The sequence below is a fragment of the Sturnira hondurensis genome, unplaced genomic scaffold (assembly GCF_014824575.4).
Source record: "Sturnira hondurensis isolate 20B ecotype Veracruz unplaced genomic scaffold, ASM1482457v3 Scaffold0021632, whole genome shotgun sequence".
Taxonomy (NCBI): Eukaryota; Metazoa; Chordata; class Mammalia; order Chiroptera; family Phyllostomidae; genus Sturnira; species Sturnira hondurensis.
In genome coordinates this window covers 4,148,616-4,169,269 of record NW_028094263.1, presented here as the reverse complement: position 1 = coordinate 4,169,269, position 20,654 = coordinate 4,148,616, and the positions used below count along the sequence as shown (strand labels likewise).

The following is a 20,654-nucleotide window of genomic DNA, read 5'->3' as shown; positions in this document are numbered from 1 at the left end:
TGAAAAGAAGCCGATGACTGGGGGAGGGCAAGTGCATATGTGGAGGCAGACAGAAGCCTGATTGGGCCCTAAGGGTGCCAGGAAGGGGGATGGCTGGGGGCCAGGTATCCCTGATGCTGGGGGCCCAGCTACCCTGGGCAATAAATAAGCCCCTTCTCTGAGCGTGACTATGTGCAGTAGTGGGGGCGACAGAGAGCCCTGAGGAGGAGTGCTCGTCTCCCTGCAGGAGCCAAGGCCTGGTGCCAGCCCCCATCCGCGTCCCACGGACTCGGTCCTCGTCACAGCCTGCAGCGTCCCCCTCCTGTCTCGGTCCTGAAAGATCATGAGCCCTTCATTTATTTGTGTGACCTTGGGAGAGTCCCTTCCCCTCTGGGCCTCAGTGCCCTCATCTGTGCGTGGCACCACGGTACCATCTGCTCCCAGGTGGCGCGAAGGCTCTCGGGCGCGAAGGCTCTCGGGCAGCTCTAGAAACCCGATGAAACTCCAGAGTGGAAAGCAAGTGCTGGCTGGTGGGCTCCATCTTGCTCCTTAAAAAGACACTATGCGTGGGCAAACATTTATAAAATTAGAGCCAGCTGACCCAGGTGGGCGACGCAGTGGCAGCCTGAACGTGAGAGATCCCTCTCCCCACCAATGCAGGTACCGCCTGTTACTGTTTTTAGTGATGACCTTCACATTTGCTCGTAACCTTATCAAGGCTCCTCGCACAGTACCTCCCTTGGCCTGAGTGACAGTCACCCTAAGGAGTAAATCGGACAGGTCCACCTTAATTCCCACTTTACAGAAAAGAACAATGAAACTCAGAGGTTAAATGACTTCCCGAGGCTGAGCTTTCATTACCCAGTGAGGGCCTGAGGCTGGGCACCTGAGGACAAAGTCACAGTCAGACAGTGACTTGCCCTGAGGACAAGTGTGGGGCCAGGCAGCCACATGCCTGCATCTGCCCCTAGTCCTGGTTCCAGTCTCCCGTTCTGGCATAAATACCAACAGCACCCTCTCGGTCCCAGAAGAGATGACGATCGCGAGGTCATGCTACCTTTGGGAGAAGAGGATACCAGGCGAGTAAACCCAGGAGAGGCACACGGAGGAGGCAGCGGAGGGAGGGGAGAGAGGCTGCAGCTCCCTTCTGCCTGGGCACCTGGATGAACCGTCAGTGCGGTGTCCTCAACTCCCCTCCCCTCCGCAGCCAGGGAGGGAACCGTGTTACTCCTCTGCTGACTGACCTAATGGTTTGAGAAGCAAATGGGCACATTAAAGGCTGTCAGCACATCCGAAAGGGAAAGAAACATTTTCTAGATTCCAAGGGCCTGGCTCATGCCTGCTCCAAGCTCATCGAAGTTCTGGTCTTCCAAGAGCCCAAATGGAAGTCACCCTAAGTCCAGAAACAACAACAGAGGCCCAGCTGAAGAAGTGTCCTGGGCCGCCGTGGAAGGACGCCACGCTCTGACGGTGCCATGATATCCAATCCAATGTGGTTAGGGGCCCCGGCCTAGGGGCTCTGCCCACCCACCCGGGCCCCCGCCAGCCAGGACTGCAGGGTCCACTCCAAAACTGAAGAAAACACACTTTCTCTGCTACTAGACATTCTCTTTTTCCTGAGCCCCCTGCTCCCTGATGGAAACGAAGACCTGACTCCACGCACCGTTCCCACATGATTCTGCATCACGGCTGACAAGGGGACGCCAGGCTTCGGACGGAACAATCAGCTCACTAGCCAGGGTCTATTTTTATAATGCCTTCCATTCGTTGAGGGCCTAGTTGGTGCCCGTATGTGCTTGAGTCATTCCCCTTTCTCCGTCAGTCCGAGAAAAATGCATATTCTCATCCCCAAGGCTCAAGAGGCGGTGAAAGGTGCGTAAGTCAGGACCCAGTTCTCACATCAGACCCTGAGTTCTCAGTCACCGCTACACAGCTCCACGTCAGAACTAACCGTGTCCGGTTCTTAAAAACAAGTGGGAATCTGTGCTCAATCTCACTAGTCGTCCGAGAAAGGGGAGTTAGAACCACAAGGGGATGCCACGACATACAATGCAAATGGTTAAGACAGACAAGTCCAAGGGTGCAGATCGCCGGGAACCCTCAGCACTGCGGAGAGTAAATCGGCACAGCTGCTTGGAAAATGGCCCGACACCATCTAGTAAAGGTTGAAGGAACCTACGCGGTTTAAGACCCAGCAGTTCCACTCCACGCGAACCCTGGGAAATATGAATGAGGATGGCTCTCTCTTCCCTTCCTTTTTTCCCTCCCTCGCTCCCTTCCTTTATTTATTTAACTTTATTTCGGGAGAGAGCTGGGGAGCGTGCTAGGAGAGGGCAGGAGGGCATGCGGGGAGACAGCCAGGGAGCATCTTGTGTGAGGGTGTACATAGCACGTGGAAACGTTCCAAATATCCACCAGAATCAATAAAATGCGGTGTGTGCCTGAATGGAATACTATACACCAAAGAAAAAGAGCCACAACTCCACGCAAACATGGAGCTGAATCTTTAAGCCTACTGTTGCCCAAAAGAAGCGAGATACAAAAGAATGCTCGCAACAGATACGATATCCGTGCAAACAAAACTACAGCATTTAGAAACGCAGAGTTACATATTAAAATTATGAAGAGCAGCCCACACTTTGAAAAATCAAACTATAGGATTATACAACAAGCCCGCCTTCAGGCCATTTGACTCTGGGGCTGGAATTTTGTTCGACCTCACTATTTTCTACCAATCAGGCCCAGGTTCTAAAGGCTGGCACTAACCTAGAGAATATAAGCTGCTAATTATTTTCGTCTAATCGAAATGCAAAGGATTTCTGCCTGTGACAAGGATAGCTCTGCAGTTTATGGGTTTATGGTCCTGCAGGACATTAACCGGTTCTGTACCCAACTGTATCCAGCACTTTCTTTCCCGACAAGGCAGCACTTCTGCCTGGCACATCTTCCTGCCGGGTCCTCACACAGAAGTTAAATACACAGTAGACACTCACCACACAAGAGATGGGTTTTTTTTAACACTGTGACAACTTTGACAGAGGTGCCACAACACTCAGTTTCTCGAATTGCATGGTGAGTTCACACACAGGGTTTACTGTATGCTCACTGAGCGTTATATTTCAAAGAAAAAAATGAAAAGACGTGAGATTGTATACAGAAAATCAATACATGAGTAAATGTGTAGGTAAATAAAAGCACAGCTTCTCTACTTGGAGGCGGTGGCTCCCACGAAGGGGCCTCAGCTATTAAAGTGTCCCATGCACAGAGCGGTCAGAGCTCAGGGCCAAAGGCCAGGACTCTGAAAGGACACATTCCACCCCCCAGCACGCGGCTCTGGCCCCTCATGCCTTTAAATACCTTTCCTGAAGACACAATTACTCACCAGACGTGTAACTTACTAGTATCTTGCCTCTAATTTTTCCACGAATTCTCCATATTAGACAATGGCCCAACTTTGCAGCCAAACGTTACCCCCCGTCTCTTAGCCACAATGCAGACAGCAAACAAGGCCGCCTCTAAAGTAATAATAACGGACAATATTTACCAAACGCCAATCACTTGACGTTTTCCTTGCAACCATTTCTTAGGTAGGGCCTCTGGCCCTCATTTTTACAGGTGAGGAAACCGAGGCTCCCCGGGGCCTGGCCAGCCCGGAATGACAGAGGCTGGGGTTTGCTCTCACAGGCTCTTCCCACGTCACCCTCTTGCCTCTCGGCAGGAAGGAGGGCAGACCACCCATCTCCAACTCATTTAAACACCCCCTGGGCAACCAGATACCTATTTTTAAAGTGCGCTCACTGGTCAACCCTCTAGTCTGCAGCATATTCCTCCAGGGAAGCCAATCAGACGAAAACCGTGGCGTTTTCATCTTCGAAAACGGCCTGGCCTCTGGAAACAGCTAGGAGTCCCTGGGGGCTGACCTGGCCACTGAGGGACTATATATAAACACTACACACACACACACACACACTATTTTGTATACAAAATGAAAGGCGTGGCTCTAAACACCATCTTTCCTAAAACCCTTCTGGACGTGGGACAAGTGACCAATGGCCCTAAGCCGGGTTTAAGGTCCCTGGGGGTCATGGGATGCAGCCGGGCCAGGCACACTCTGACTTAGGATTTACTGAAGATTTTTTACTCTTCGGTGATGGTTCTCAAACATTAGTGAGCACCAAAGTAACCCAAGGAATGTGTTCAAATGCTGCTTCCTGGGCCCGGCTCCTAGAGACGCTGCTGCAGGCAGCCTAGGGAGGGAGCCTGGGAGCCTGCATTTTCAACAAGCCTTCTCCAGTGATTCTAGTACAGCTGGCGGGAGACCCACACCTGACAGACTCTAGCTGCATTCGCTACAAGCAACAGTCTTCTAGGTTTGTGGTCACACCTCAAAGGCCCCAGCTAAAGCTGCAAAGCAGAACCAGGTCAGGTTCGATTCATCTCCCCCACCTCAGAGCACAGGACAATCAGCTAATTGCAGCCCCGCGGTTAATGAAAAGATGGTTATCTCCTTAGGTGTGAATGTCCCGGCCACAGTGAGTTCGGTTACCAGTTCTCCTCAGACACTAACACCTCCAGTAACTGGTAGGAGGGGGAGGGAAGAAGAACAGGTGTGTAGTCTGAGTGTGGAGTATTCTGGAAGCCTTCCAGAAAGAGAGGCAGGAACAATTGGGCTTGCCTGTCATCACCCGCCAGCCCCCCCCAACACACACCCCAGGGGCTCAGACCCACAGGCTGGAAGCAATGAGTGAAGGGATTTGGGGATCAGGGTTATTGCTGGGGAGTGAGGTCAATGATAAAAGACAAGTGTCTTCACAATGAAAAGCCAGAGGCTGAAGGGGCAAGACTGAAGCTTTGTGAGCCCTCCTGGCTTCCCCTCACCCAGGGCTTCCCTCTCCCTCCAGTTCTCCCCTGGTGAGCTGTAAGATACAGATCCCGCTTCCCCCTTTCCCTTTGGCCAGGCCCTGACTTGTAAAACAGATAAAAGAGGGTGGGGGATGGGTGCCATTAGAGCCCCGGGAGGCACGGCGCCCTCCCAGCTGGAGGGAAGCCCTCCCTCTTTATCCCCAAGCCTTGAGTTTCAAGCTGCAGGTCAACACGTCATTGTGAAAGCCACTCAGGGAAGTCTGCCACCAGCATCTTCATAAAGTGAAATAGAAAGTGTCCGAATACCCTCCAGGAGTAAGGACTCCTTTATGAAAGTTATGATTCTGTTTTCTCTCTAAATAAATAAGCAGGCCTGGCTGGCAGGGCGGGGTGGGGCGGGGCGGGGTATGAGGGGGGTCCATGATGTGAAACGTACTTCATGTTGTCGTTCGTCAAAGTTTGAAAGCCATGGTCTTGGGCATGGCGGGTCCTCTGGGCTGGGGCCCTGGCTTCTGAAACTGCCTGGGCCATCGCTGGAGCTCACTCTAAGCACAGCCCAGCCAACCTCTACGAGTGTCCTGGCAAGGGGGCCAGTAGAGGGATGGGGAGCCAGGAAGTGGGGTGGGAAGCACAGGGGCGGATGCCAATTGAGCCACTCTGAGCCCCAGGCCCTCCGAGGCCTCCATCTCCAGTCCCTCAGCCCCATGACACCTGGGCAACGCACCGACCCTTTCCCATTGCAGATGTGAAGACAACTGCTTGCTCAGTCCTTCATTTGTTGGGTCTCCTGGTCCAGCAGGCTGGGCACTTCCTGCAGCCCGGTGCCCCAACACCCCATGTGCCGGTCTGCAGCCTGTCTTCACATGCTGTGCTGTGGCTCACGGCAGTGCCCCACCCCCAAGGGCCCAAAGCCCCAGAGGCAGCCTCCCTGCAAACCCAGAGCCACACAGGCTGCAGGTCTATGGCTCAGCCAAGCAGGAAACTGAGGCCTGTTCTCTGGCCACAGGTCCCAGGGGGCTTGGCAACCCACCATCCACTCTCCACACCCAACCTTGCCACAGTCAGACATTGCTGACCGTCCCAGGCCCAGGATGGCCCGGGCCAGGGGCTGCAGGGCCGGTCGGCAGAGCTGGCTGGGGTTTTACACAGGAAGGAAGAACAGGCCAAGGTGGGGGAGGAAGCCAAGGGAGGGCGGAAATGACTGCAATGTCAGCACCCAAAGGCAGACGAGGAGGGTGGCCCCTCCCCATCCCTGCCACCCAGTTTTGAAGTTCTGACCTTTGCGCTCAGACAAAACAGCTAGTCTGGACCCTAACACCCACCACAGCCAGGAAAAAAAACATGTGACTTCAAAGACAGTGGAGGGGGGGTCATTGGGCACACAGGCCCTCCCTGAGCCCCGCCTTAGAGTACAGCCCTTTGAAGGCGGAAATGCTATGCAGGCAGAGGGGGGCAAAGGAAGAGTCCGGGGCACAGAGGAAAGAATACCTGGGAACCCCACACTCTTCCCTTCCTCTGCTCAAGCAGCTGTGGGCCGGGACCGCCCAGGGGCCCCAGTTGTACCTGCCAGGCTGGCGGGGAGGGGACAAGGAAGGGCAGAGGGTCAGCGTGGTACTGTGGGGGCGGGGAGCTTACATTGCTGATCTGGTCCTGGGTCTTCTTGATTCTCTGCAGTTCGGGTGTGTCTGCCACCACGCTGAAGCCTTTGCCCTTATTCTTCTCAAACTCCTCCTTGTAGCGCACCTGGAGGACCCAGATGGGAGAGGGACCAGAGTCAAGCTTGGGGGGCAGACCGGGCCCTGGCGTAGGAGAGAGCAACCGGCCAGGAGAGAGATCCGGGCCAGAACGCCCTCTGCAGCGACGTCCACCCCCATCACCCCCCAATTCAAAACAGAAGTCTTGACCAAAAAAGTACTGAAGTAACAATGATAATCGATGAATTCGGTGCATTCTGAGCGCCAAGTGCTTCACACGAATTATCTCATTTAAATCTTACCCTGTACTATTATTAGGTCCATTTTAGATAAGGAAATTGAGCCACACAGATAATAATCCCACCACCAAGGTCACACAGCTGGGAGCCAATGTCCAGAGCCACCAAGATGCAAAGCTCAAGTGCCTGACTCTCCACCCTTCACCGCCAGCCCATCCTGCCAGAAACCTATCGGAAGAAGGCTCTCTCCAGAGCTCCAAAGTCTGCCCCAGCCCTCACCCCAGCCAGGATGTGGCCCCACCCGCCAAGAGCCCAGGCCGTTTTTAAGTGACCAGCTAGGCTGTGCCAAGGGACAAAGTTGGTGCCGACAAAGGAGGGCGGGGCGACAGCCACTTGGAAGATGCAGTCAATGAGCCTTTGACAGGCCCTGGCGGCTCCCTGGAGCCTGTCAGGCCGGCTTCTGAGGTCAGCGCCACAGCAGCAGACAGCACCGGTTCCGGACGACAGAGAGAACTTCAGAACAGGGTTCCAGGCTCGGGGGGAGAACCCACCACCCCACCACTGCCCTCCTCTTCTGAGGATTCCATGGATCCTCAAACTGAGGGACGCAAGTCAGACAGCAGAAAGGACTTTTTGCACATGCTCAGAGAATTGAAATAGGAGGATTAGCCTGTCCTCCCCTGTGGCGGGGCAGGGGGCGGGTGTTAAAGAACAGAATGGAAGCTGTAAATGCCCATGGGACAGAGAACTGTGCCCAGGCTTCCAGAGACTTCACTGTCCACCTCGGCAGCCAGCTGTCCCAAACTCCACCAGCTGCCTGGATTCCCTCCATGGGGGCTGCACCATCCTGGAAGCGGTCAGCCCGGGACACAAGGCCCAGGACCTCGGGAGTTTCCAGGATGACAAGCCCAGGCATGCAATCCTCTGGTCACAGGGCTGAGCTGCACTATGACCCAACTGACAACGCATGTGTGCAGCCAGGGCCACACCTGTCATTCCTCTGCACGCCCCCAGGGTCAGGAGTCCTTGTTTGCCCCCTGGAGCTCCCAGCCCATCTACCCCTGGGCTCCATCCTAAAAGGTTCCAGAAACTCCTTTGTTTGGATCCAGAATAAAAACAAAGGCCTGCACCTGCTGGTTCCCATCAGATGGGAAGTTAGCACCATGGGTAGAGGTGCCCCCCCACCCCAGGGCCCAGAACTGCCCAGCACCAGCCCATCCAGGAAGGCCTAAGCCAGCGTGCTGACTCTTAGGGGTGGGTTGGGGAGGGGAACCCTCTAAGAAGAGGGCATCAGGGCAGGTAAGGCACTTAGAATCAGAAAAATGTAGCTCCAGATCCAGAAGCCCCAAATTCAAGGCCTCTGGCCTCAGTTTCCTCATTTGTAAAAGGCTGTCATAGGAATCACGGGAAGGGGTCTTCCTACCCCAAGCTTGGGCCACATGCCAGCGGAAGCTGGTACTAAATAACTCAGGCTCAGTCTCCCGCTTGCCAAGTGATGCTGGGCACATGACTTAACCTCTTGGGCCTTAGTTTACAAATCTGTAGAACGGGGATAGCAATACCACCCATTCCAATCAACGGGGCAGATAACAGACAGTCTACAGCAGCCAAGTCATCGCGGAGCAGGCTGTAGGCTTCACCACATCCTGATAAGGGTAGTTGTGAAAGTGCTTTGTTGAAGTCCTGAATACATGCCAGTCTGCACTGCCCCCCCACCCCCCCACCCCCCCCACCGCCGCTTCCTCTACTTCCTGGCCTGGCAAGGGTCAGGACCCTAATCCAGGGGAAACTGCCGTGACAACCCTGTGATGACATCACTGGGTTCCCAAGCTCAGGAACTGCCTCTCTCTCCTTGCTGGGGAAGGGTAATTCATCCACCCCTGGTGCAGGTGGTCCACGGAGGGTGGGGCTGGAGCGCCATCTTTGCTGAGAAAAGACAGGGGCCTGGCCTCAGCACCCCTTTGCTATGTGTCCCTAGGCAAGCCAGTCTCTCTCTCTGGGACATGTCCAAGAGGAGCTAGCTAATGATCTCTAAGAGCCCTCCCAGGTCTGGAGTTTGTGACCATTTTTAAGCACCGACAGCCCTTACTAAGGAGAATCGAGGTGGGGGAGATTCTCTGAGAGGCTGGCTGTCTGGTGCCAGAGTGGGTGACAGGTAAACAGTGGGGGGCCAGGAACGTGGGGAGGGCCCTGCTTGGAGTCCCTCACCTGGGATGGCTCGCCAGGGTGTGACGAGGGTCTCTGAGGAGGGAAAGAACCCGTCCAAGGTCACTCAACCCTTGTTGGTAGGGTCAGGATGCAACTCAGTGCCGAGACTGGAAGATTTTGGGGGGGGGGGGCGGGGGGCGGGGGGCCTGGGCGTCCCATCTGGGAAACTCCCCAGGCAGGACGAGGACAGAGGCCAGGTCCCTTCACGTCCAAACGACCACCACCTATGACATTCCACTTCTTCTACGTCGGTTTACTAACTGTTCTCCCACGGTCTATCTTGTTCATCACCCATCCCAGCAAACAGTTGGTACAAATAAGTATCTGTTGAGTAAATGATGAATGAATTGAATGTAGACCCCGAATTTCCAAACAAACAGGCAGCACAATTTGGAAACTAACTGCCTTACTGACCCAACCTAAGAGGAAAGATACTGACTTTAATTTAAAAATTCTTGGGGGGGAAAAAAACCCAAAATACCACCAACAATTTCCACTTATTTTGTGCCTCCCATGTGCGGGGCCCACGCACTCTGCCCACTCCCTTCTAACAAAACAGAAACCAGGTTTGAGCTGCGGTGCACACAGTGGGCGGCGGGGGAAGACCTGATGAAGGGGGCCGGTGCTGGTAGCCTCCGCTTCCAGGTCCTGCTCTTCCCAGCAGGACAGCGGCAGTGAATGTTGACTGGGTGCTGGCCCTACCCCAGGGACTGACTGTTGGGAAGGCCTGATACAGACTAACATCCCCAGAGCAACCCCTGGAGAGAGGTCGCTGCCACCACACAGGTGAAGGCACTCTGGCTGGGAGATGTTAAGTAACCCGCCCAAAGCCACGCAGCCGGTACCGGCAGCTGCAGGATCTAACCTCTGACTGGCCGGCTCAAGTAAGAGTGGCACAGGTGTGGCATCGGAGCTCGCAGGATCCGAGATGAAAGAGCAGGGACTCTGCCCCAGGACAGGCACAGGCTCTCTGGTTTCCTGTGCCAAGTCCCAGGCTGTGCTACACCTGGAGGTGTGACAGAGGACAAAAGTGAAAGGGACATTCTCTCTGCACTTCTCCCTGGGCCTGGGGGCCACACAGCCACTGCCGGCTGGGCCCCACCCGAAGACACTGCCTCTATTCAGCCTGGGTGGGGGCGGTGGTTGGGGCCCAGCTGCCATTTCCCCTGCCTCGGCCTAGCCTGGCCAGGACCACCCAGGGGGTCATTTCTGGTCAGCTCTGTGGTTCCTTCCCCCGCTGGGAAGGCTCCAGGTGTCCCAGATACCCCAAGTACCACTTGGGGAACCAATCTGGAGCCGGGAAAACAAAGCTGAAATAGCACAGGCAGCTTCCCAGGGACAGAGAAGAGCTGAGACACACACGGATGCGAGCCCAGGAAGGGGCCCTGGAAAGAGACCAGCTGACACCCTGGCGGGGTGGGGCAGGGCAGGCAGAGGAGGCTCCCACTTCCCTTCCTGCCAGCCACAGACGGGCTGAGAGCCGGCCCTGCCCCCACAGCAGCCGCAGGAACCAGAACCTGTCACCACTCCCAGCCAGGCCAGCTCAGCCCTTCCAAGCCTCAGAGCAGCAGGCCCAGCCCCCGACCTCTAGGCAGCTGGGGTTTGCTGTCCCCATTTTACCATGGAGGAGCAAAAGCCACGAAGCCACAAGAGGCAAGCGGCCAGGCCCAGACCACACAGCCAGGGTGGGGGGTTGGTGGAGGGAGACAGAACCAAGCCTGCAAAGAGGGCAGGTCCTGCCCCCACCTTCCAGCCCCCAGGAGCCCAACTTCAGATCAGAGCCATGCTCTCAATGCAAAGCCCCACCTCCCGGGGCCCAGACCAGGGGCCCAGACCAGCGCAGCAGAAAGAGGGTGAGCTCAGGTCCCTCAGCTCCACGTGACCACCAGCCCAGCCCTAAGCCTCTCAACTGATGCCTGCAGGACCAAAAGCTTTCAGCAGAATCACTGGGGCAGTCAAAACAGATTCCCGGGCCCCGCCCAGATGCCCCTTGGGTGCATTCTCACGAGTCCTCGTCCCTTTTGGAGACTGGTGCGTCCTGTGGTCCTGGGTTGTGAGCACGGGGCTGGGGAGCTGCTAAGAGCAAAGGGCTTGAAATCTGCCTCTGGGCAACTCATGCGGCCTCTCTCAACTTCAGTGTCCCCATCTGTATGACAGGGACAAACAGGAGTCCCTTCTCTATCAGCTACGTGTGAGGACTGAAGGAGGTCAAGGCCTGGCTCTCAGTGCAGACCTAATGGAGAGTGACTGCCATTCTCGTGGTTCCGCAGCCTGCCCAAGAGTCAGGAGCCCAGGGGATGGCCCAGGAGGGCCCCGGGGAGCAGGGGGTGTCCCTCAGGGATCAGGTTCCAGGGACAAAAAAAAGACCTACGGCCAAGCTTTTGTGAGCCCAACAAAGGCTGAGGGAATAGCTCGGCTTGAATTTCTCCTCCTGAGAGCATGGGCGTGTGTGTGTCTCCACTGCCTCTATCTGAGTGTGCGCGCACTCCCACCCCTCTGGACCCACACCGTTTGCCCGCCCTTCCACACCTCTTCCCCCAGGCCCCTCGGGGTTCTGAATGACTCTCTCAAGCTGTGGGCTGAGTACAGGTCGCCCCATGATGCTCTGGCCTGTCCACCCCATGATGCCACCCCTTCACCTCTGGCCCCAGTGGACTTCCTACAGGATGAGGAGCCTGGGGCGGCAGCCAGGGCCTGGCCAGGATCTTCCCTGTGCGGACCAGCCCCAGGCCCTCTTCCTGCCAGCAGGGACATCCAGACTTCCTCAGCTGGCAGAGGTCTGGTGTCCTGGTGTCCTCATGGCTCCGCCAGTAACTACATGTCTCACCATGACAGGGCTGGGGGCCAGGCTGGCAGCTGTGAGCTGCTGCCAAGGAACAAACCAGCCTCCCCACTTGCTCCCCATCACTGTGGGCCCCACCTGGGCTGCACATGGTCAAGGTCACTGGAGTGAAAACACCTGAGCCCAGACACTGAAACCTACCGCAGCTCGTGCGTCCACAGCCAAAGGCCAGTGCCTCTCTTGCCTCCTCTGACCCCCAGAGCAGGGCCAAGAACACATAAGGCCACGTATCTCCAAGCACTTGCTAAGCTACAAAAGCACATTTCAAGGTAGCGATAGTGCTCCTCAGGGAGTGGGGCGGAGAATGGGAAAGAACACAAGTCTCAAAAGTCAGACAAAAACAGCATTAGCGTCAACAGCACCTACTTCCTCCTCCACCAAGCGGGAGTGACCCTGCGGACTGCGAGGGGCTGCTGTGAGGATGACACCAGCGAAAGTGCCCGGAGTGTGAGGCTGTCGGTGCTGTCACCATCTCTGCTACTTCCTGTACGACCCTAGCAAGGCCCTCAACCTCAGTTTTCTCACCTGTACAATGGGGAACAGCCCGGGGCTGGTTCTCCCCTCAGGGGACCTAGTGGGAGGCAGGGGCCCCCAAGAGGCCATGTCAAGACCACACGGCAGGAGCCCCAGCCCAGAGGGAGCCGCAGCAGACCCCACTGCGGCCCAGGCAGGTTCCCCACAGCACTGTTCTGGCCCTGGGCACCCTGCCCCTTTGGTTAAGTTCCCCAAGGGGTCTTTGCTGAACCACCCGCCCCCTCCCATAGCCCAGGCTAGGTTTGTCCCAGAAGCCCTCCCAGACCCCCAGGCAGGGCCAGCTGTTCGGGTATCAGGGCTCGTATTCCTCGGTGCCCCCTAAATACTGAGTTCTCCTGGGGGCAGGAACCCCACCTCCTCCCCTGCTAAATGTAACACACAACTCTCCTCCCCTACCCCTCCCAGCAGGCACTCAGGAAAACCAGCCCCAATGACACAAAAGCGATAAGCCACCAGGGCCAAGGCCACCTTCTGAGCCTGCCCCCTCGGAGGAGCGTAGGAGGTTTGGGGACATGGCTACAGAGGGGAGGCTGTGTAGCCTCAGACTGGCAGGAGCCTAGAGAGGGGAGTTCCCTCCTTTGAGGGTGGGAGTGAGTGGGGAGGAAGAAGAGGGCACCAGCTGCCCGGAGGAGGTGGGCTTTAGGGGTACCCCCCGTTGAAGTTTCCCAGAGCAGAAAGAGTCAGACACACACCTCTCTAGCCTACTTTAGGTTGAGAAGTAGGGGCAAGCTCTCCCACACTCCTTTGATCAAGTCCGGAAATGTGAAGTAACGGGGTTCGAACTGGGGGCAGGGGACAGGCTAGTAACAGCTAGGATTTCAGCACCTTGGTCTTGCTGAGTAACCCTGGCGGGGAAGGGGAAAGAGCCCTTGCCAAACGCAGGAGTTACAACAGCTTCCCCCGCCCCCAGGCCCCGCCCCTCGCCCCGCCCCCTCACCTGACTCTGGAGCTCGCTCTGTTGCTTGAGGCGGAGGTTTTCCGGAGTGTCGGCCACCATGGTGAAGGACTGCTTGGGGTAGTGTCTGCAGGACAGAAAAAAAGATGGGGTCACTCTGGGGAACGGCAGGAATCGCTAAGCTTCTTACAGACCTCTGACTCTCTCCTGGCAACTTCGTCTCATCCCTGGGAAGTCCTCGCCCCTGCCCCGGCTCCAGCAGCGGGACTATAGTGTCCGTCGCCCATGCGGAGGGAGGCAGGTGTCCCTCGGCCTTGTCCTGGGCTGAACTGAGAGACACAACAGGCTTGAGTGGCTGGCAGGTTGTGGAGAACTGTCCTGAGCCAAAGGGAGGCCATGGGACCCCTCAGGGTTTCAGATCACCACTGTTTGGGGACAGTCCACCCCTTGAAATCTACCAACCAGGGTAGTCAAGAGGGCTAGGCCAGAGAGGGGGGAGGATGAGGGCAGGGCCAGGACAAAGCTTCCAGTTAAGACCAGACACAGAATCCCACCAAGGAGAGGAAGGGCAGGAGAGACACAGAGACAGGAAAAAAGGGGAAAGGGGCATGCATATCCAGGGGGCTTCCTGGAGGAGGTGGTGAGAGAGAGAGAAAATGCACACATCCTGAGTGGTATTTCCAAGGGCTAACAAGGTCACGCAGAAAAGAGGCCACCCTCACGTGACAGATAATACTGTAGCAACGGCCGACGTGTGCCCTGGGCAAAGGGCATGCAGGCCTCCGTTCATCCAACTCTCACAACCACCCACGGCCCTTCCTTGACAGATGGCAGAGTGAGGCCCACAGAGCCTGAACACCACTGTCAAGGCACAAGGCCAGGAAATGCCAGCATCTGGAGTGGCACCTGGACTGTCTCCCCAGGACCCAGCACCCCAAACCGAATCCTTCGAACTCCAGACACTGGACAGACCAGAACCCTGGGCCCCAGAAAGAGGGTGGCTTGGCGGTAGTAGGAGCCAGGGAAGCCCTCAGAGCCAAGTCTGCAGGGGCCTGGCCAACCACCCGGCCAATCCTCATTTCCCAAAGGAGGAAAGAGCCTGCTGGCACCAGGACACTATTAGCAGTTAGGTGACTTCATAATTAACTTATCTCATCGGTTTGGCTTCACCTCTCTCCACTACTTCTCTATGAGGTAAGGTTTTCCATTCACTGATTTATCCCAAGCTCCTAGAATAGTGCCTAGTATCCAGTCAATATTTGGTGAATGGATGAATGTCACTCCAGGCACGGAAGCTGGGTCCGGACTAGAACTCAGGTCTCCTACATCCCACCGGGCCATCACAAAGTCCCCAGGAAGTCTACGGCCGTACCACCCTGAACATGCCTGATCACATCTGATCTCGGAAGCTAAGAAGGGTCAGGCCTGATCAGTACTTGAATGGCAGACAAAGTCCCCAGCAAAGCAGCTAAAGGAGAGGCAGTCCCGAGTCACTGCGGTTTGTGTACAGGTGCTGGTATGTGAGAGCTGGGGGTCCACATGGGACCCAACCATTTCAGGGGCTGGTGGGTGGCTTCTCTAACCAGGAGCTGAGATCTGGCCATTTTTAGCCCTGGGTGACCACACCCTACCACAACTGCGACTACCAGCAGGTCCCTGATCACAGGCTGTCCCTAGGTTAAGAGGAAGTCTGGCTCCTTTCTGGCACATTCCACTCCAGTCGGCTGACATGCCCTGGAGCTGGACATGAGCAGCCCCCTGGTCTCTGTGTCGTCACCAAACCTGACATGTCCTCCGGGCGCCCGTACCACCTGGAGCCAGAGCTACTGGTGAACATGTGACTTCTCCCAGTGAAGAGCAGGACTCGTGGCTTTGGAGAAGTCCCCCCCGGGGGGTGGGGACACCATGCTGCACTCTGGGCCTGCCACAGACTCACTGGGTGACGGGCAAATCCTTATTCCCTCTGGGCTAGTTTCACTGTCTTGGACTTAAGTGATTCTAGCTGTGTCCCCATCCTCGCTTCCACTGCCCCGCCTGGCTCCTGCCTCCTAGGTCAGCCCGGGCTCACAGCTGCCCCAGCAGAGGGAGGAAAGAGAGGAGACTGAAACGTAAACACAGGTGCCGGCAGCTGGCAGGGCCTACAGATGAATGTGAGGCTAAGGCTGTGGGTCCAGTCCCCAGGCTTGGCCCAGGTCCACGAAACCAGGGCCACCCACAGCTGAGGAGCGCCATTCAAAATTCCTGAGCAGGGAAAGAGAGGATCAACTGGGAGTCTGTTCCCAGAGGCTGGAAAGAGGACAGCAGGAGGGATCTAAGTGTGATCTGTAGCAGAACTGGCTGGCCCTGACGTTTTAAAATGGTAAGTTGCAGAGGTGACCCTCCCACCAAGTAAGAGCCATTCTGAAGGTGTCATGGGGTGGGGTCTGTGGTGAGAAGAACATCCGTGTAAGCACCATAAACACCGACTCCTGCGGCAGAGAAGGGAGTTAGGACCGAAGCAGGGTGACCAAGGAGACCTGCAGGGCGGCTCTGGCTCAGAACTTGAAGGGTCAATTCCGAGAAGATGGCACCAGTTAGCACTTGGTGGGGGAGCGAAGCTGGCGAACACACGTGCGCGGCAGCTGGTCTGCACACTGGGGTTTCCCATGTGCCTGAGTATGCGCAGTTAAAACGTGGTGCCAGACCGCGTGGCCCAAGGACAGCTCGGCATGTGGCCTTGACACGCACTGCCACCCTGTTCTAAGGCTCTTCCACACACGGTGTTATCCCTCACACACGGCACGTGTACTCCGATGAGCCTTCTGCAGTGATGCGCGTCTCCTAGACAGGGAGGCCAGCAGGCCCACATATGACAGCGTGTGTTACTGGCCAGGTTCGCACACCTCCTGCACCTCCGAGGGAGGCCAGCAGGCCCACATATGACAGCGTGTGTTACTGGCCAGGTTCGCACACCTCCTGCACCTCCGACGCCCCACCAGAAGGGTCTCGGGAGCCCCTACCCCGCCACATACAGCAAGTACCTCTGGGTGGGGCTGGTGGGTACTTTGTCCTCTCTTGGGGGCCACGAGACCCCCAGACCTCAGCGCTGGCATGGCCAGAGCACTAACCCCATCAGAAGGGAAGGAGGGCCCACCTAGATGTGGTCTTGGATTAATGTGGCATGGGAAAGAAAGAGATTCTAATCCTGCATCAGATGAACTAGACTTAAAAGGAACCCCAGAGCCCCAGTCTCTAACCCCTGCTTCCTAAACCCCAACCCCAGGCCAGAGGAAGACAAGGAACATGCAGCTCGGGCTGTATTCCTCCTGCTGGGTCAACCCTGTCCCCTCCCCACAGCCCCCAGCCCTGGCCTGACAACCCTGCCTTTCCCTCTTTCCCTTCCCCTGCTTGCTGCGCTTCAGGTTCCCATGGCAACCTCATCCGGCTCCAGGCAGGAAAGCAGAGAGAGGGAGAGACAGGGAGAGAGAGGGTCTGTGGGGGTGGGGAGGAGACAAGCCAGCAAGGGTGTCCTCCACACCCTCCACTGCGACTGCGGAGGACCCATGAGGGCACAACCGGGAGCCTGTGTCTGCAGGATCCCTGGAGACACTGTGGTGAGGACAGGAGCCACGGTCTGTCTTCAGAGGGGTGGATGAAGCGATGTCCACACTGTACCCCCGCCTCCCCCGCCAGCATGACCGCCCTGGACAGGGCTGCGACTGATTTGACCTCCTTCCAGAAACAACTGCTGGGAATTTTACCTTTTCCCTCCCTCTCTGTCCTCAGGTTGAAGCTCTGCCCGCCCACTGCCCTCACATGCCAGTTGAGATGAATGGGTACGTGTGTGTGTGCCACTGTTGGCACTAAGACGGAAGAGGGGCCACCCCCCCCAGCTAGTGACCCCACTGGAACCCCAGGCCTCCCAACAGACTGGGCCATGGCGAGGGGACAAGGGGCCAGGATGGGGAGAACCCGGCATCCTGACCCTGGCCTGGGGCTGGGTCCAGAGCACAGCTGCTCTTTGTCCCTCCCGGGCCAGCCTCCCTGTGAAGCATTCCAGGCGGTGGGCCCTCTGCAATGCCCTTCCCCACCCTGGGCAGGCAGCTGTGGAGGCTGCTCTGGGGAAGAGAGGCCTGGAGGGCTCACAGAGCAGGACAGGAAGTCTGGAGGACAGGAGAAAGGACCCGGTGCCCAGGAGGGCAAGAACAGGGACAGGGCAGGAAATCGGGCAGCTCTGAGTAGCAGCCTAGGCCTCCAAGACAACGTACAGGCACACAAGGTGATTTCTTGATACCTCACATTCCCTCTCGAAACCTGCCACAAGGCGAGGGACTAGAAAAGGCAGGCGTCATCAGTGGACCCATTAATAGATAAAGGAACTAGCTCCAGTGTCCAGGAGAGAGACTTTGCCCCGTGCACTCTGCTGTCCACCGCAGCTACCCAGCCAGCTAAGGATGAGCCAGCGTCTCCCTCTCCGGTGGACCCCAGTCCACACGCAGCTCTCAGGCCTCTTCGGAAAGATGTGCTTGGCAGGGTGGGTGGAGAACGAGGTAATTCAGCTTTCAAACCCAACCTGTTTCCAAGCTCAGCCATGATGAGAGACCCTGTGGGATCTCTCAGCCACCCCCAGACAGAAGTCACCTTCTCCTTGTAAGTTTTCCAAAGCAGCTATCTGGAAGAGTCCAAGCAATGACCTGTGGGGATGCAGAAGGGACCTGTGCCCCACAGGAGGGGTGGTCCCTGACAACCTCTGAGCCCCCTTGTGAGGAGGACAGAAGGGATGCTGAGAGGCAGCTGGGCTCCTGCTGATGGGCTTCCTGCGGACAGCTCGTAGGGCGCAGCCCCACTCTGGGTCCTGCCATTAGCTGTGTTCCAGGGGCAGAACAAAAAGACCAAAGAGCCTGAAAGCCCAGCGCCCCCTTCTGCATGCAACCTCGCCTCTTCCAGCCTCAGACTCATTCAAAAACCACAGCTTTTTGTTCAAGGAAGAACAAAAATACTCCAACAAAAGCAACAACACAAGGAACCTTGGGTTTTACCAAGCTGGGGGAGAAACAGTCCCAACATCCTGCTTCTGGAAGGAGCTTCTGATCCCCTGCTGGGAACACTGCCCACGACCCGGGGTGGACCTGGGGGAGGGCTCGTTCCTAACCCAGTTTCTCACCAGTCCCCCAGGCCCGAGGGCTGAAGGGGTGGGGATGGGAAGCAACAAGGAGGCATTGTTTGACCAGAGAAAAATCATGAGCAGCCAAAAAGATCAAGGCTAGACATGAAGAAGAACTTACCAGCCCTCACGGGTTGGAGACACACTGTAAAATCAAAGCCAGCTACTACCCCTGATGGCAATACGTGAAAAGAAATGATTCCACCAAGTTGGGCAAAGCAGAGGAACACGGGGCCTCAGTTTCCTCCTCTGCGAAGTGGGGATATTAGGAGCCCTGAGGTTCTTTGAGGCCCTGACGTCTCTGAGTGCAGGGATTTGGGGGTGAGGGTCAGGTATGGGGGCTGCCTAGAGGCCGCATCTGGCCACTGCGGATGCCCCTTTGAGCGTGCCTGTCCCGGATGCGCACCCTCCCCCCACTCCTGGTGCCGCCCTGGCTCCCTAAGACATCTGATCCCATTTGCCCAGTCAGAGGCAGAAAATTCTGGGGAGGCGGGAAAGCCCCATCCCACGAGAGCAGCTTGGATTTGAGACAGTTTGCTAGAACCCAGGGACTCTGTGAGCACCCAGCTCCACCAGCACAGGTCCCGCCCACTCTCTGAGGCCTGGCTGGAGGGGCAGGGCCATAGTCCCTTATGCCCCAGAAGCAGGCTCATCTCCATCCTTCTCAGCCCCTCACCCCACAGCGCAAAGAAACAGAAGGATGGACCCTGACACCTGCAGTCAGTGAAGAGGGGAGGGATACAATGAAGCACCCCTCTCCTTTCCTGGCCCGTGTCCACCCACCACCACCACTGGACATCCCAAAAGCTGGCTCCCGTCCTGGCCTGCAACTCCACCCCAGATCTGCAGCCTCTGTGGCGTCACGGCCCCCAAAGAGGAGAAAACAGCACATGTCCCCCCACCCCCTCCCTGACCTCCAGACTCCTAAACTATTTTCATGAAAACAAAGGTGTGGTGTGGACATATCTGTCCCGCTCATAGAAAATGTAGTTTACGAAACAAATAATCAAGGGTTATAAATATCCCTCCAACCAAAATGGAGCAGACTCACCCACCTGCCTAGAAGCTTCAAGAAAGAATTCAATTCACTGGTCCTTCCACCGACTATTGTGCAAAAACAGGCATGCGTGCTTCTACCTAGCCATCGCAGGGTCTGGTGGCTGTGGCCTGGGAGGTGTGAACACCATCACGCCCCACTCAGCGGACCTCCCTCGTGTCTCTCCCCAGCCCCGTGCACTGGCAGAGTGTGTGTCTGGACATGCACCAGGCGCACGTGTAAGTGCATGTCCCCGGGGGTCCGCTGCCACCCCGCAGGCCGGCTGTGTGCTCTGGCCTGTGCTCTCCCAGCTGCCTCACCCCAAAGCAAGTCTGGTGCAAGGAGAGAAATAGAAGAGGCATTTTTATTGCTTACAGTCACTTTCCAGAACTTAAATTAGTCTTGAGATGCCACCGGGAAAAGAGAGACAGGTTTCTTCTCTCTTGATCAATGCCCCCTGCAAGATTCTGGCTCAGGAATGAGCCAGAGACAGGCAGAACCCGGAGGCCTCCCTGCACCCCCAAACTCACACTCTCTCACTGGGTGGGCCCAACTCCCTGGCTCAGGGCCAGGAGAGGCCACCTGCCTCTCTGGGTTCTGAGCGGGAGAGGCTGCTGAGAAAGAAGCCGGGCCTGGGCCACAAAGCAAGGCCAGGGTGGGAATCAGGACAAAGCTACACCCTGGACAAAGTGCAGGATTCGGAACCTGAATGTCACGGGAAGATGGGGCCAGAGGCAGTAGGGGAACGGGAAGGAATGAGAGCGAACACTCAGCACAGTCCCTGGCACACAGTAGGCTCTCAGTATTCTTTGGTCTCTGGTCCAGCATCCCAGGGCAGAAAGTTTTAACCATGGGGGAACCAAGGCTCAGACAGGTTACAAAGTGCTCTTTGCAGGCTGAGCCTGCTTCTGGTTTATCCCAGAATTTCCGTGTCGGAATAGCTGGCATGGACCAACTGCTCAGTAGAAGCTGGCTGAGGGAGTGTGAATGCCTTGGGCAAGGTACTACTACAGCTGGCGTGAAACCCAGCTGGACCACAAGGCCCCCCGTCTCCTCCCACCCAGGAAACATCCCAGCTGGGCCCATGGTCAGCTGGGCATGGCACATGCCAAGGCTGTATAGGCTGGGGGAACAGAGAAGGATCAGCCAGCTTCTCTGGCTAGGGATAGGAAGACAGACGGGAAACCTCTGCCAGGGCGGGTTGGAAGCGGCATCCAAGGA

General features: G+C 56.7%; 1 protein-coding gene across 3 annotated transcripts in view; it reads right to left on the bottom strand.

The window, feature by feature from the left end:
- Window positions 1-20,654, bottom strand: part of LASP1 (LIM and SH3 protein 1) — a 37,930-nt gene that overhangs the window by 8,618 nt on the left and 8,658 nt on the right. For 2 of the 3 annotated variants that reach the window (XM_037033582.1, XM_037033583.1), the window contains exons 3-4: window positions 13,297-13,381; window positions 6,478-6,585 (exon numbers count right to left, since the gene is read on the bottom strand). In XM_037033582.1, the coding sequence (XP_036889477.1) occupies window positions 6,478-6,585; window positions 13,297-13,381 (193 nt within the window). The remainder of the gene's footprint in view (window positions 1-6,477; window positions 6,586-13,296; window positions 13,382-20,654) is intronic. The other variant, XM_037033584.1, reaches the window with a different exon arrangement.